The 13,811-nt window shown below is 38.4% G+C and overlaps 1 protein-coding gene across 1 annotated transcript in view; it reads right to left on the bottom strand.

Annotated features, from left to right (window-relative positions):
- Nucleotides 1–13,811, bottom strand: part of cspg4 (chondroitin sulfate proteoglycan 4) — a 95,971-nt gene that overhangs the window by 20,788 nt on the left and 61,372 nt on the right. The window contains exons 4-6 of the mRNA XM_042496395.1: nucleotides 8,696–8,884; nucleotides 8,272–8,547; nucleotides 1,309–1,485 (exon numbers count right to left, since the gene is read on the bottom strand). Of these exons, the coding sequence (XP_042352329.1) occupies nucleotides 1,309–1,485; nucleotides 8,272–8,547; nucleotides 8,696–8,884 (642 nt within the window). The remainder of the gene's footprint in view (nucleotides 1–1,308; nucleotides 1,486–8,271; nucleotides 8,548–8,695; nucleotides 8,885–13,811) is intronic.

The following is a 13,811-nucleotide window of genomic DNA, read 5'->3' as shown; positions in this document are numbered from 1 at the left end:
GCGACCCTTACGAGGACAAGCGGTTACAGAAAATGAATGAATGAATGAATGAATGTGGACTTTTGCAAATAATGCAGCATATAGAGGGATAAGCACAGGTACTGTGGCAATAGTACTATATTCCCTCCATTCTAGCGCAAACTGAAATATCAGCAAATTTGAGGCTGCATATAAATGCATACAGATACTGTATACAGTACCTGAGTTCTGCTTGACACTGCACTGAGTGGATACAGTGAGTGAATCACCACCCTCTTATACTTATGTGGCGTACATGATTCATTTGCAGCATTTTGGGAGAAGTCAAGCTGAGAATATGCTAATTCCCTTCTATTTTATGGCTCTTTATAAAAACAAATATGCTGTGGAGGCCACTGCTGTACTGTTGCAGCATGCGTCATCGCCCATGAGGTCAGCATCCTTCAGTGTCTGAGTACAAAATTCACTGCATTTATCGTACTTGCAGCATGAAGTGAATTTAATTCTCTCTCCATACAGGATTCATGACGGAGGACTGTATCGGCAGCTGAAGCTATACAGTATAGATGTGAGAAAGTTCATTCAGAGTTCAGAGTTTATTAATTCTTAAAATGAAGATTTTATATCAGCTTGATCCTCTAATGGAAAATATTTTATACAGCACAAGACCTTCTGAGTGTTTTGTATTCTTCGGGACTTCTACATTGGCAGTAAAACATTAAACTCAAACGCTATTTTGTCAGAAAATCAAACTAAATCAAGATGAAACATAAAGCAGTGAAGCACTGTGAGGTAGTTTTATATAAAAAAAAGAAGAAGGCTTTTTTAAAATGTCAGAATTTCATCAACCATTGAAGAGCCATTTATCTTTCATATTTTGTGTGGCTTGAGCATCAGACCAATCATGAAAAGTCTGCAGCAGGTGGGAGTACCTACAGCCTATCAATCACATGCACAAGTTCTTATTTCAAGCATTAAGCAAATATATTCACAAAAGTAACATTAAATCAAGTGAACCTTGGAACTGACATAAACCTGTCAGAAAGCAAGTTATTTTCTCCACAGTTTCGTCTTTTCAGTACAAAATACCCCCTTGTTTTGAAAGGTTGCAATAAAAGGTTTGTTCTTTCCTCCTTCACACAAAGTGACGCTTGTGGTCAGCTTGAATTCTCATCAGCTGAAATGTGCTAAAGGAAAAAAGTATCCAGCAAAGTTTACTTTTTATAGATATAAGAGATATTTTCCAGCAGCAACAGCAGTTCACTGTGGAGTATGACGGAGGAAAGCTAAAAGTAACAGCAAACACACTTTCAAAGAGCAAAACATTACCTCCAGTCCTGTGTTACGTGTCAGTTTTGGCGGCTCATCGTTGACTGGTATGACAGTCACCGAGATGGTGACAGGGAGGCTCTGGCGCTCAATCTCATAAGCCGAGGCAGAGAGTGTAAAACTGTCCTCTGTGCTCTCGGTGCTGTCATGCATGTAGTAGATGTGTCCAAGTTTCATCTGGAGGAGACAAAAAGGATCCAGTTGTCACTCAATTCTGAATCAGATGTGAACGGTAGGAGACAGGAGACATCATAAAATAGTGAGAGCCTGGGTGGGTCCAAAAGGTGGAATAAAATTTTACAGTATATGTCTCTTAACACTCATATACAAACAAAACTGTGTTTAAGATTACCATCAGGTTAACCTGGTCAAGCTCCAGTGTGAGCTGACATTATTTCAATCACAATTTCTTGTTTTTTATGTTAATTCAAATATTTTGGTGCTCAGTGTGATCTTCTCAGATGGCTGTCCTCCCCCTGATACTTGGAACGGCAATAATTTTACTCATAATAGTCAGTTTGCTAATTATTTGGGGTACTACTCAGCCTGCGAAAGCATAATGTATAATGTCTTCTGTGGCTCTGGGGGATCCAATTATCTCAGCTTTGGCTTGGAAAGAACAAATTTATTGCAGAGAGCAAGTTTGAAACATGTGGGTGTTTAATAGACAGGGTTTATGTAACAAAAAGATGCCATCTGTTGTATTGTGGGAAAGCTAGGATCTATGGTTTGGACCTTGACCCCTACTAATGACTAAAAGTCAGAAGATCTTGGCCTCTGCTGCATTCATTTTCCACAGTGTTTTATAAATCTGTCTCTTGTGAGTCCAGCAACTTTATGGAAAGCAGTGTCTCATTAGAGTACCCATTTCTATCCTGTTTCACCTCTCTTTGTACATGTGAGCGGGTTGATGGGTGCTAAGGGTGTTGCAGCACCCCCCATTGACAAGGGGTGGAAAAACACAGTCTGTACATAGTTGGTTATTTTACCATTAATGCATTAATGGCGGTATGTTAATAGCCCCCTAGCCAGCTGTCATAGGTCGGCAGTTAGGAGCACATTTCTCTGCACTGGTCAGCAGCTATTCTCGTTCTCTGCTTCTCTCTAATCACACGGAGAGCTCTGTCCCTGTCTCTCCTGCGCTGCTTGCCTCTGTGTCTCTGGCTGTGTGTGTGTTTGTCTCTGTGTGTCAGAGATTATCATATGATATGTATTTCATATCTAATATATCCTTTATATTGTTCATAATTGAGTATTAAGTGTGTTTCCCTGCCAGATTTGATGCGGCTTGCAAAAGACATTGGCCAGACACCATAACTATAGCTGCAGATTGTGAGCCTGCCACAGAGCGTCCAGTTTGAACAGTCTAACTGCTCAACAAGAGCGCTGAAAGCAAGTGCCTGCACTCCGTAGAAAATCAGCATTTGTGGTGAACCCAGCATAATAATGGGCTTTTTTAAACATTTGTCTTAAACTTTGAACCGCACATCATTGGGTGTCTGCTTGAATAGACACAAATAAAGATGTTAAAGTTGTACACATTTCATTAATTCCTCCACATGACAACATCATCTAGTCAGGTCAAAGTGCAATGGTCTGGTACCGAGAACTTTAAGTCAAAATTTGTGCTTGCAGGAGCTAATCGATGGTGCAGACAGGGTAAACAGCCTGAGAACTGAAGTGACTTCAAGTTTGGGGGCATCACTATCAAAATTGCTTTTTTTGGCAGAGAATGAATGATATTGATGTTTTTAGGCATAAAAACATTTTGTTGCCACAGCAGTACATTGCTTAGCTACACTGTGGATAAGTACCTCATTCAACCCCACTTCAAAAGATTCAAGCCATCTCTTTAAGCATATACGTATGTTTTTAGGAGCTGAGAAAAATGTTTCCTAACAGACCTGTATTCCTTCACAGTATAACTTTTGTTGTCCTAAACAGATAATATCTGTTTTCAAAGTCTTAAGATAAAGGCTATAATCAGGTCTTAAAGTCTGGCAGCAGCACGTGAACAAGGAGAGTCTCCCTTGTGGGATGAAACCTTGAGGGAAACCAGATGCACAAAGAAAGCAGTCATCCAGTGTAAAGTGAAAAAAACAGCACCTGCAGCTGAGCCAAGCCAACTCTGTTGACTTTCTGCATACAGAAGAGAATCTCGGCACCCAGCATGCTGAGTTCTCCTTTCTCTGTCCTATCTGGATGAAATAACCTGCATATTACCCAACATTTCCCTCTGATACTTGGAAGGAAATCATGTTAAATCTGGCAGTGCATTTATTGTGCCTTCAAAGCATCAAATTGATTTACAACTGGCATACAAATTAATGCCCCCCCCGACCAAGTTTTATGAACTGTCTGAACCACCACCACCAGCCCCTCTTTAACTGGGGGACACTGAACGATCAGAAGCTGCAAAAGAACATTTACAACAGTATTATGTAACAGCAATACATGAACTTTTGCCTGTTTTATTTATTTCTCTTTTCTCTTTTTTTTCAAAGTAAACTCAGTTTTATAACCAACATGGGTCAGTGAATAATCAGTTTGGACTGTAAGCCTCTCTCTTCAGTGCGAGACTGAGTTTCCCTGAGTAAAAACGAAAGATAAATCTTAAATGAAACTACAACTGAGTTTCTTTAGGTGGAGGAAATTAACACAGAGTTAAAAACATCAGGTCCTAAGCTTTATTTTGATGTAAAGTTTGGAGGGATTTGAAAGAAATCCATCTGCCAGACACAAGACTTTCTCTGCCGAACTATTAGCCTAATGCCTCCTCTTCCAACGTGAGACAGTGATAGGCGGCTACACTGCCAGTGTTCAGCCTCCTGCCTGTGAGTAGAGAGACAAGGTCCACAATATCTATCAAAAACTTAAATAATGTGTAATAAATGAAACAGATTTTGACAGGGTTTTTTTTAAGTGAGGGAATTTACACATCCAGCTAAAATGACAGGTCCGGAGCTTTATTTTGATGTATATATTGTGACGGTTGGACTGAAATGAAGCCACAGTCAGTCAGTGAATCTGGTGGGGAGGGGCAGAGGAAGACGACCGGAGCTGCAGGGCCTCGGGTGGAGCATGCTGCGCCACTGAAGTGCATGACATAAAAATTCACTTCCTTTTTTAAATTTCCGATTGACGAGCATATTCGAATATAAGAAATATCCGTGTCTATTTGATTATCTGTGCGTTTCCGGATTCATATTCTGATTCGGGCTCATCCCTGGTTGAAACTTTGTGTTGACAAAAGCCACAAGCTGCTGGGAGGAGAGGACCCGCTTCAGAGAGCAGGAAGTGCCAAATGGATCCCATATGACGGGCATCCTTCTGGAATAACAACCCCCATCATCATTACTGATCGGGGAAAGTCAGTGAGACGATCAGTCTGCTCGCCGGGACAATAAACAGTGAGCGGTTTTTGGACATGTGGCTTTCAGATTTACCTAAAAGACTGAGTATCAATATTTGATACTAATTTATTTTACTTTTAGTTTTGATTAATGTACCATTGCATGTTCTGGGTGCCTACTGTATTCAGGAAAATTAGCATTATAACCCGCTTGCTTGGTTCCAAAAACATTCTGTAAAAATAAAGATGTCTGTATGAACTTTAATAGGTTTCCACAGATGGAAGACCTAATTGAGACCTGATGGAGAGCTGAACATGATTAAAGCAAAGGTGTATCACAGCAAAGTGTTTCAGATTTCCTACATTTCCCTATGTTGGATCCAACTCAACAGCACATATGTTACTGAATGTGTTCGTGACTTTTCTGTTCAAGGCCGGAGTAAATCACAGCACCATGGTTAGAAAAACGCCTTACGTCGTCTGACACAGATTCTATGCTTATATGTGACACATCTGGGGCACATGGCACATAAAGTAACTTTACATTCTTGTGGTTAGTGTTCATGTATCTTCATGTACACACTCTCAGTTTTTCTCACTGCACGCCCCCAATGTTACCGTGCACTTATGTAACCTCAGTGAACCACCCCAACTGGTGATTTTATGCCAAAATTACTGCACACCAGTTAGTCCAGTGTCCCTTCCCAGGGGAAAAGGGGACGAGTAGAGCTTGAAACAGCATTGAAGTTCAAGGTACAGCATACGTGATTTAGGGGGACATATCAGCAAAAAGGGAAAACAATAAAATGAGTGTGTTTTCTTAAGCGTATGATCACCTGAAAAGAAGAATCACTGTATAATCATTACCTTAGAATGAGCCATTTTTATCTACACAGGGAGCTGGTCCTCATTTATGGAGATCGACATGTTTCACGTCCATATTTCTAATGTATCCAAGAATGGACAAACCAAAAACCAGCTAAAGATAAGACCCTGTGCAATGAGAGCATTTAAATATATATATATATATATATATATATTTAACTGGAACTGGGTTATTGAGTAGATTTACCAGTATAAATCACCATGTATATTTATTTTGGAGAGGAAGAGAACCCTGGGGAGCCCCGGATCAGAAATACCATAAAACTATAAGCTTAGTCCCAAATGATTGCCTGTCTCAATTTGATTTACTGTCTGGTTATCATGCAGTTTATTTTTGTAGAAGTTCTTTAGATGTATGAAACCGGCTTGTTGGCTACCTGCTAAAGATAACATTAGTTGCTGATGTTGCTTAGACCACGCATACAAAAAAAGACATTAATATCAGCACAGTAAACAAGAGAAATGCAAAAAAGAGGTCAAATAAACAATATGTCCCACCTTTACAAATAATAACTCGGACTATTAACTGAAGTTTTACAGTAAGCACACATTTAGTTACAAGAGAAAAGATGAGCTCACATTAGCAGGTATTGGGCTAAGCGGCCCTTCTGCGATGTGCCAAACAGCTTAAGAAATGTTTTTATATGAAACTACTTTATTCTAAGTTTTACTGGTTTTGATCACCTGGTCCGTCTGTTTTGGAGAGAAAAAGACTTCGACCGTAATTCGGCTCCTGGTTAAAACTTCCTGTACAAAGAACACTGAAGGAACTACAACCATGAGAAGTTTCAGCTGGTTGCAATCTGCAATCCTCATCACCAGATGCGACTAAAACCCCCTAAATCTTACACACTGTTGCTTTAAGTGGTAAAAAAACACACACATCCTACTTTGATTTTAAAACTATTACCGTCTGGTTTAAATGCTGCACAGACTGAGGCTTGGACATTTATTCTTCAGTGTGGTACTTATTTGGGAGCGCTGCCTGTGTTTTATTCTATAACAGTAAAAGAAAACAAAGAGTACACACAAGGCCCACATAAAAAAGCAGTATAAAGAAAAGCTTTTCTGTGACATTTCCATAGTGGCAGTTGATGATATCTATGTTCATCTTTGCCTCGCTGCTACTAACGTAATTGTTGCTACACACTAGACCCATGTGAGTTGCACATTGGGATCTTCAGAAACAGTATGAGTGAGTCTGGCAGAAGCAAAGCGCGGGACGCTTGTGTGCACTCACACATTATTATAGGAATATACCGGGCCAGTTTATTTTGGCTCCAGGCGGTCCAAAGGCATCGTCAGTTTTTCCACAATGCTTTAGGAAAGTAGAGAGGAGCAGAGGCAGACTGGGGCTAGATGTAGGAGCTATAAGATATGTGTCTAACTAGCTCCAGTAAACTATGTGGTCCATTCAGAATGCATGAGGTTTTTTTGGGGGGTTTTTCAACGGTAACTACTCATGCATTTTTAATATTTTCCTAAAGCTGGGGCCTCTGAACCGCATGGAGAGAGACCAGATAACTGTGCTGCAGCAGCTCCAACTCTCTCCCTCCACTCTTTATCTGGTACAACACAACAAATCCAAAACAGCACTGAGAAATAACCGGAGAAAGTTTCATGGCGATGCCTTGCTGCGGTAATCCTCCTGAACAGCCACTGTGATCTAGTCGTGAGAGAAAGATGTTAAACTCCCTGGAGTTATTAAAACAGGATAAAACATGGATTATTGGACTGGGGGGGTGCCAGACTGACAAAAATATAAAAATCTCTGTCCACATAAAATTCAGGTACTTTGAGGAAATGATTTATCAAATCTTCTACATCTTTAAAATGTTAGTTAGGGGATACAGGGTTTGGGTGGGTTTTGTAATACATGTGGGAAACATATGCTAACAATTTGGTAAAACCAACCGTTTGGCGAATATGAAGCCTAAAGTTTGATTTTACAAAGTTCTGCCAATAAGCTGGGCAAAAATAAATGTCAGAATTTTGAGAAGAACTTCAAAAACAGCAGCAAACCAACTGGAAAAACACAGCTCTGAGGGATTTAAGGTGATCATATTTCTGTAGGTACTTATATCAACCTAATCACTGGAATAAATATTGGCATTATAAATTTCTTCACACCACAGATATGTTTCAATTGTATGTTTATTGAGTAAATACACTAAATTTTTAAATATCTTTATGATTCAAAAACACTGTGGTTAACGTGTGGTCAGGTTAGGTACAAACACCACTTGCTTAAAGTTAGGAAAAGATCGGGATTTGGCTTTTAAAACCCATGGTTGGTGGCAACAACATCACTGGAAACGAAATGATGGGGTGCTAAAAGCTGCTGAGAATAGAGCGACGTCTCACCGAAAAACAAATGGCGTTGTTGTTTGTTGGTCTCGATCAGTGGTCTGCAGCTTGGCAAGCTTGCACCCAAAATAATTCATTTCGCAATAACGCATAAAGAGGAGAGGAGCTGGATCAATATGCAAAGGCGAAAAACGCCAATGACTTTTCTAATTAGCCACGGCTATTCAAACTAGGTAACAGTAGTGTAATATGGTTCTATATTGGTAAAGAATTACATTTTTACTAAATTGGTGATTAAAATGTCCTTGAGATGAAAGACTGAGGGGGCAAAGAGATGTGATTGTTTAGAGATCTTTTAGAGATCTCAGGTGTATTTTTGTTGGAATACGTATCTGAATTGATATTTTTTTATGACGTACCTCTTCCCATGTGAAGTAGGAAAGTTCATCTCCATCCAGGTAACGGAGGTCCCCGTGCTGCGGTGGCTCTTCCACAACAAAGTCAATGTTTGCTGAGCTGTAGAAGGGATGCGAGATGTTAACAATCTCTGCGTTAATCACCCTGCTGAGGCCTTCCTTCACTGTGAAGTTGAAGGTCTGGAGGGGGATGAGCCGGGGCACAATGTTCACAGAAATGTGCAGGTCCTCCACCGTAGTGAAACCATTGCTGACGTCCACTGTGAAGGCGTCATTGCCCTGGAAGAGATGGAAGTTCAAATAAGTTATTGATAAACTACAAATTAGAGGCTGTCTTTTGCCTGATTTTACTCTCAGTGTGAAAATGAAAGAGAAGAAGCTGCCACATCTGATTAACTACAACAGAATAAATGAAAGGACAGTAAACCTGGATGGATGCAGACACGTAGAGAATGCGTCCCTGATCAACGTCCTCTTGAGTGAAGGAGTCAATGTAGTCGAGGACAGGAGAGGCTGTGCTGTCTGAGCTGTTTGTCAGCTTGACCACGTGACCGAGGCGAGGAGACTCTTTAATGGTGAACACCATTTCTGTCGGCAGAATATCAGCTTGGTCCACCTAAAAGGCAAAGGTACACACTTTTGATTAGTTATTCAGCATCTTAAATTACTGTTTCGTCTTCTTTTTTAAGGGATGGTCCTCTAAGTGTGTTTTTTGTGTGTTGAGAAACAACCCAATCCCCCTAATAAATGTTGGCATTATCTGTCTCTGCAAAATACAGACATGTAATATTTGTATGTTTAAGATGTAGTGGATATGTTGTAACTTAACATTTTACTTAACATTTTTTTATCGTTTCAACATCGCTTCAACAGCTCATCTGTGGTTATGTTTAGGCACAAAGACCACTTGGTTAGGGGTAGGAAAGATCTTGTTTTGGCTTAAAATACCCAGTTTTTGTGCAACAACCACTGCTGGGAATGTCCTGCTGTCGCACTAAAAAACACCTACTTTTGGTACCACAATCACCATAGAAAATCAAGCCTATGTGTCAGGGTTAGGGTTGGGTTAGGGTTAGGGTTAGAAAACTTGATTTTTTGTGTCATAACTGTGGCTAGAAATACTACCTTAAAAAATCAAGCTAAAAACAGATTTTGGTGCCACAATCACCACTAAAAAAGCTCATGTCTCGCTAAAAAAAACCAAACAACCAAAACAACTCCACCTGTTTATGGTACCTCAATGGCGTCAGGAAATGCTATGATGTCTCACTAAAAAACAAACTAGTTTTGGTGCCACAATCACCACAAAAAAGGTACATGTCTCGCTAAAAAAGCACCCAGTTTTGTTGCCACAATCACCACTGAAAATGCCGCCAATGTCAGGCTATGAATGCCCACTTTTTGTGTCACAATGGGAGCTGGAAATGCTGCTGTCTCGCTAAAAAACACAAAACACCAAGTTTTGGTGCCATAATACCTGCTGAAAATGCTACCAATATCTTGCTAAAAGTCAACCAGTTTTTGTGAAACAATGGAAGCTAGAAATGCCGTAATATGTCTGGTTAAAAAACACCAGATGGTTTGCAGAAATGTACAATGCCAACATTTTATTAAAAAGTTAATGACTCCACTTTCTGACTTAATAAATTAACCTCAAAATGCAGCATACATAGTAAAACTGCTTGACTTCTGAAGTGTGGTGATGATAGATGCTGTTGACCCTCAGTGAAATACAGCATGGAAATAGAGGAACTACTCACAGTTGACAAAAATAGCAGAATGTTTTGCAACTGCCCAGTGACAGTTGGCAAAACAAATGAAACAAACTAATAAAATCATGAAAAAAAAGCATTCTTTTGAAATAGGCAGCAGAGCTTCAAAGTTGGGGTTATATTAGACATCTGGAACTGGATGCCTTTTCTCATTTCCTTTTAGTACAAGAGCAGTATTGTAAATTAATGTCAGTACTCTAGATTAATCTGTCGTATATTAACTACCAAAATAGGGCACTTCAACTTAAGTGCAATTTATAACAAATGGTGTGAGTATATAGCATAAAGTTTCCAATTGGAACAATGTGGCTGTATGGTGAACGGAAAGTTGAAAAAGACATTTGTGACATTTGGTAACATTTAAAGTCATGCTGCAGATTTACACACAGGCAGATTTATGGTCATCCCACTGAGTAGTTTTAATAAACTCTCTGGAGCCTGAAGCACTGGACTGTTTAGCAGTCATGCTTGCGCTTGAGAATATTTTAGAAGATCGTACTACTCTTCATTTCATTGTAAGGACACACATTGGAAAAGCTCAGAGAGGCCAAGTCAATATTTTACCTGTTGTAAAGGCTATTCTGCCAAGGCTTTTGTTCAATACATATTTCAGGAGTATGTGTACTAGTTGTCTGGGTTCTTCTCCAGTCAATACTGCAGATTTAAAATGTGTGCACTTAAAATTGAGGTTTCAAAGAAAGAACATTTTGATTTAAAAAAATCAAATTATTAAAATCTCATTATTTTAAAAGTCAAGATATATATACAGAGAATGTGTTATGAATGGGCCGACCATTTAAACCTCATTAATTACATTCAAGATGAAGTGCAAGAAGGCTCATCTTATAAATTACAGTGGGCCTCGGGAAGCTCCTCAGGGGATACTTAGTGCTCTGTTTTCTAGCCTTAATAGACTGTAATTTAGTACATAAACTAGATTAAAAGCAGCATCTGAAGAGTCATATTTAGCCCTGCCTTCATGTGGCTGTAATGTAGATTAAAGACAGAGTTACAAAACAGGATAGTGTGCTTGAAAGAGTCGTGAAAAATCTGTTGAAGTGAAGATAAACTTGAAAAAGACAAAGACAGTGTTCTGTCACATAATCACTGCTGAGTTGTCTAAGTATTAAATGCTACCTTGAATAAAAACAAATGTGTGCTTTATAGGTTCAATGACAGCAAAGCATGTTTATAGTAGATGTGTGAACCATAGCTCCAGATCAGTGGTTCCCAGCCTTTATCTTTGAGTAAACGAGGACCCTGACTGAGTAACATATTTTATGGATATTTTATATTACATTCAATGCACAACAACAACAACAGTACAGAACAACTAATAAACTGTGCAATTAATCAAAATAGTGAACACAGTATCTGCAGGAAGTTTGTTTGAAATTGGTGATTTGGATGAATTTTTTGTAGGTTTTCCCTGTGAGTTTTAAGATATTTTGGGGGGCTTTTATGGCCTTTATTTGACAGGAAAGCTGGAGAGATGACAGGAAATGGGGATGAGAGAGTGGGGGTGACATGCAGCAAAGGGCTGCCGGTCAAATTTGAACCCAGAGCCGCTGTGACGAGGACACATAGCCTCTGAATACGGGTGCACATGCTCTACCAACTGAGCTACCCAGCACCCATTTTCCTGATATTTTTATGAACATTTTTATATGATTATGTCTGTATTCTAGATTTCTTTCTTTATTTTTAACAATCATACTTAACACTTTATTCAGTGTTTTCTTCTCCCAGATATCTGCCTGGCCATTGTTCTGTTAGCTCTTTGGCTATTATAGCTGCGAATTTTAAATGCAGCATTAGGGTGTTTGTGTGAAGGCTCTGTGACTTTATCTTGTGTTTAGGTCTTCATCCTGCCCTTTACTGTCAGATTTATTTTGAGTTTATAGCCTAAAAAATAATCTAAACTTATAAAAAAAAACCCAACAATTTCATTTACTGCAGTTTAGTTCAAATGATGGGATATGGGCCTACTATATATGTATATATTTTTTAAGTTTTCTTGCACCCCTTAAAATAGCTATGCCTTCTATGAATTACATTTGTATGTTACTGAACTCTTTTTACTACGTTGTCATGAAAATCCAATTACTGCCTGTGTTAAAGGTATATTATGCAGGATTTTCCAACAAAACAAGGCATGAACTCATACAGAATTAATCCCTTCAGGGATCATTTAGGAACCATTTGAGTGACCTTCAGCTGTGCACTGGTGTATTTTTCTGCAGAGACTCTGCTCTCCACTTCTATTTTCTTTTTTTTGTTGTGTTCAGGATGTTCATGAACTTGTAGCACCACAGCACTCAGTAATATCAGAGCTTTATAAAAGCTATTGACCAGATGCCAGACTGTAAGCAGCAGGCATTTAAGACACAGCACCAAAAATCGCAAATATTGCACGTTGAAATGCCATTCATGTTTTTAAAAGTAATCTCAACACCTACCTTTTTAGTTTAGCCTTTAATTGAAAAACATTTTACCTATCGTTACCATATTTATTTCATTTATTTATTCATTTTTTTATTCCTATTTTAGTCCTTGTTAACTTATTTATTGTTTTAACAATATTTTACTTATTGTTAACTTATTTATTCTTATTCTGTACACTAGTATAACATTTTATTTATTTATATAGTTATTTATTCACTCTTTTATTAATTATTTGTATTTATTTTGTATTAGCCTTATAGACCCTTTTAATTGTTATTCTAATTCTTTCCTCATACCTCCAGTGTTTCCGTATCTAAGATAGCGATTCCTCAGTTTATAATGCCTATTGGTACCTATTTTATTAATGTAGATGTAAATTAATGTTTTAACCTTATGCAGGGTAGGGGGTGGGCGGTGGATGGTGGGGTGGTGGGTTGTATTTTTCTTTTATCTGACGTTAATCTGTCTGTTTATAAAGCTCTTTGTGCTACAATGCTTTTTTTGTATGAAAAGTTCTATATAAATGAAGTTTGATTGATCGAATGAATGAAATGATTTATCTAATGTTTCAAATATCCCTCTGCCCAATAATGTTTGCTGACGACACAACCCTTGTTCTCTCTTATTCAAATTTTGATTCACTTATGAAGGATGCCAATGCTGGCTTAACTGCCTACGCTATGTGGTTCAGATTAAATAAATTATCTTTGAATATAAGGAAATCTAACTTTATTATCTTCAGTGGCAAAAAAAACGTATTCTAAGGATTTATCCAAAATTATGATTGAGTCTGTCGAGATGCCTCAGGTGTCCAGTACGAAATTTTTGGGCATTTTTGTTGATGAGAATTTGAATTGGAGAGAACAAACTGATTGGGTTAGTAAAAAATTTCATAAATCTCTTGGTATAATAATGAGGATCAGTCATCTTGTTACCACAAACTGTCTTCTAATTCTTTATTATAGTTTGATTTATCCATATCTCTCATATTGTAATATAGTTTGGGCAAGTACTTTCCCGACTACTCTTTATAAAATTTTAGTGCTGCAGAAACGCTTTGTTAGGATCGCAACCAGATCAGAGTCACACACTTCATCTGCACCGTTATTTCAGAGACTTCAAATTCTCACCATTTACGACATCAATATTTTTCAAATATGTGTCTTTACTTACAAAATACTTTTTAGTGAAGGGAATATTCCTGAGCAGTTCACAACTTATTTTACAGTTAATTCACAGTTGCATTCACACTTAACTCGTAAGTCTTCAGCTCTTCATCTTCCCAAATTTCTTACTTGTCGAGGTCAGTTTTCAATAAGATTTAGG

Source organism: Plectropomus leopardus, chromosome 11, assembly GCF_008729295.1.
Source record: "Plectropomus leopardus isolate mb chromosome 11, YSFRI_Pleo_2.0, whole genome shotgun sequence".
Taxonomy (NCBI): Eukaryota; Metazoa; Chordata; class Actinopteri; order Perciformes; family Serranidae; genus Plectropomus; species Plectropomus leopardus.
Note: the sequence above shows the minus strand (reverse complement) of the source record. Positions and strands in the feature narration are given on the sequence as shown.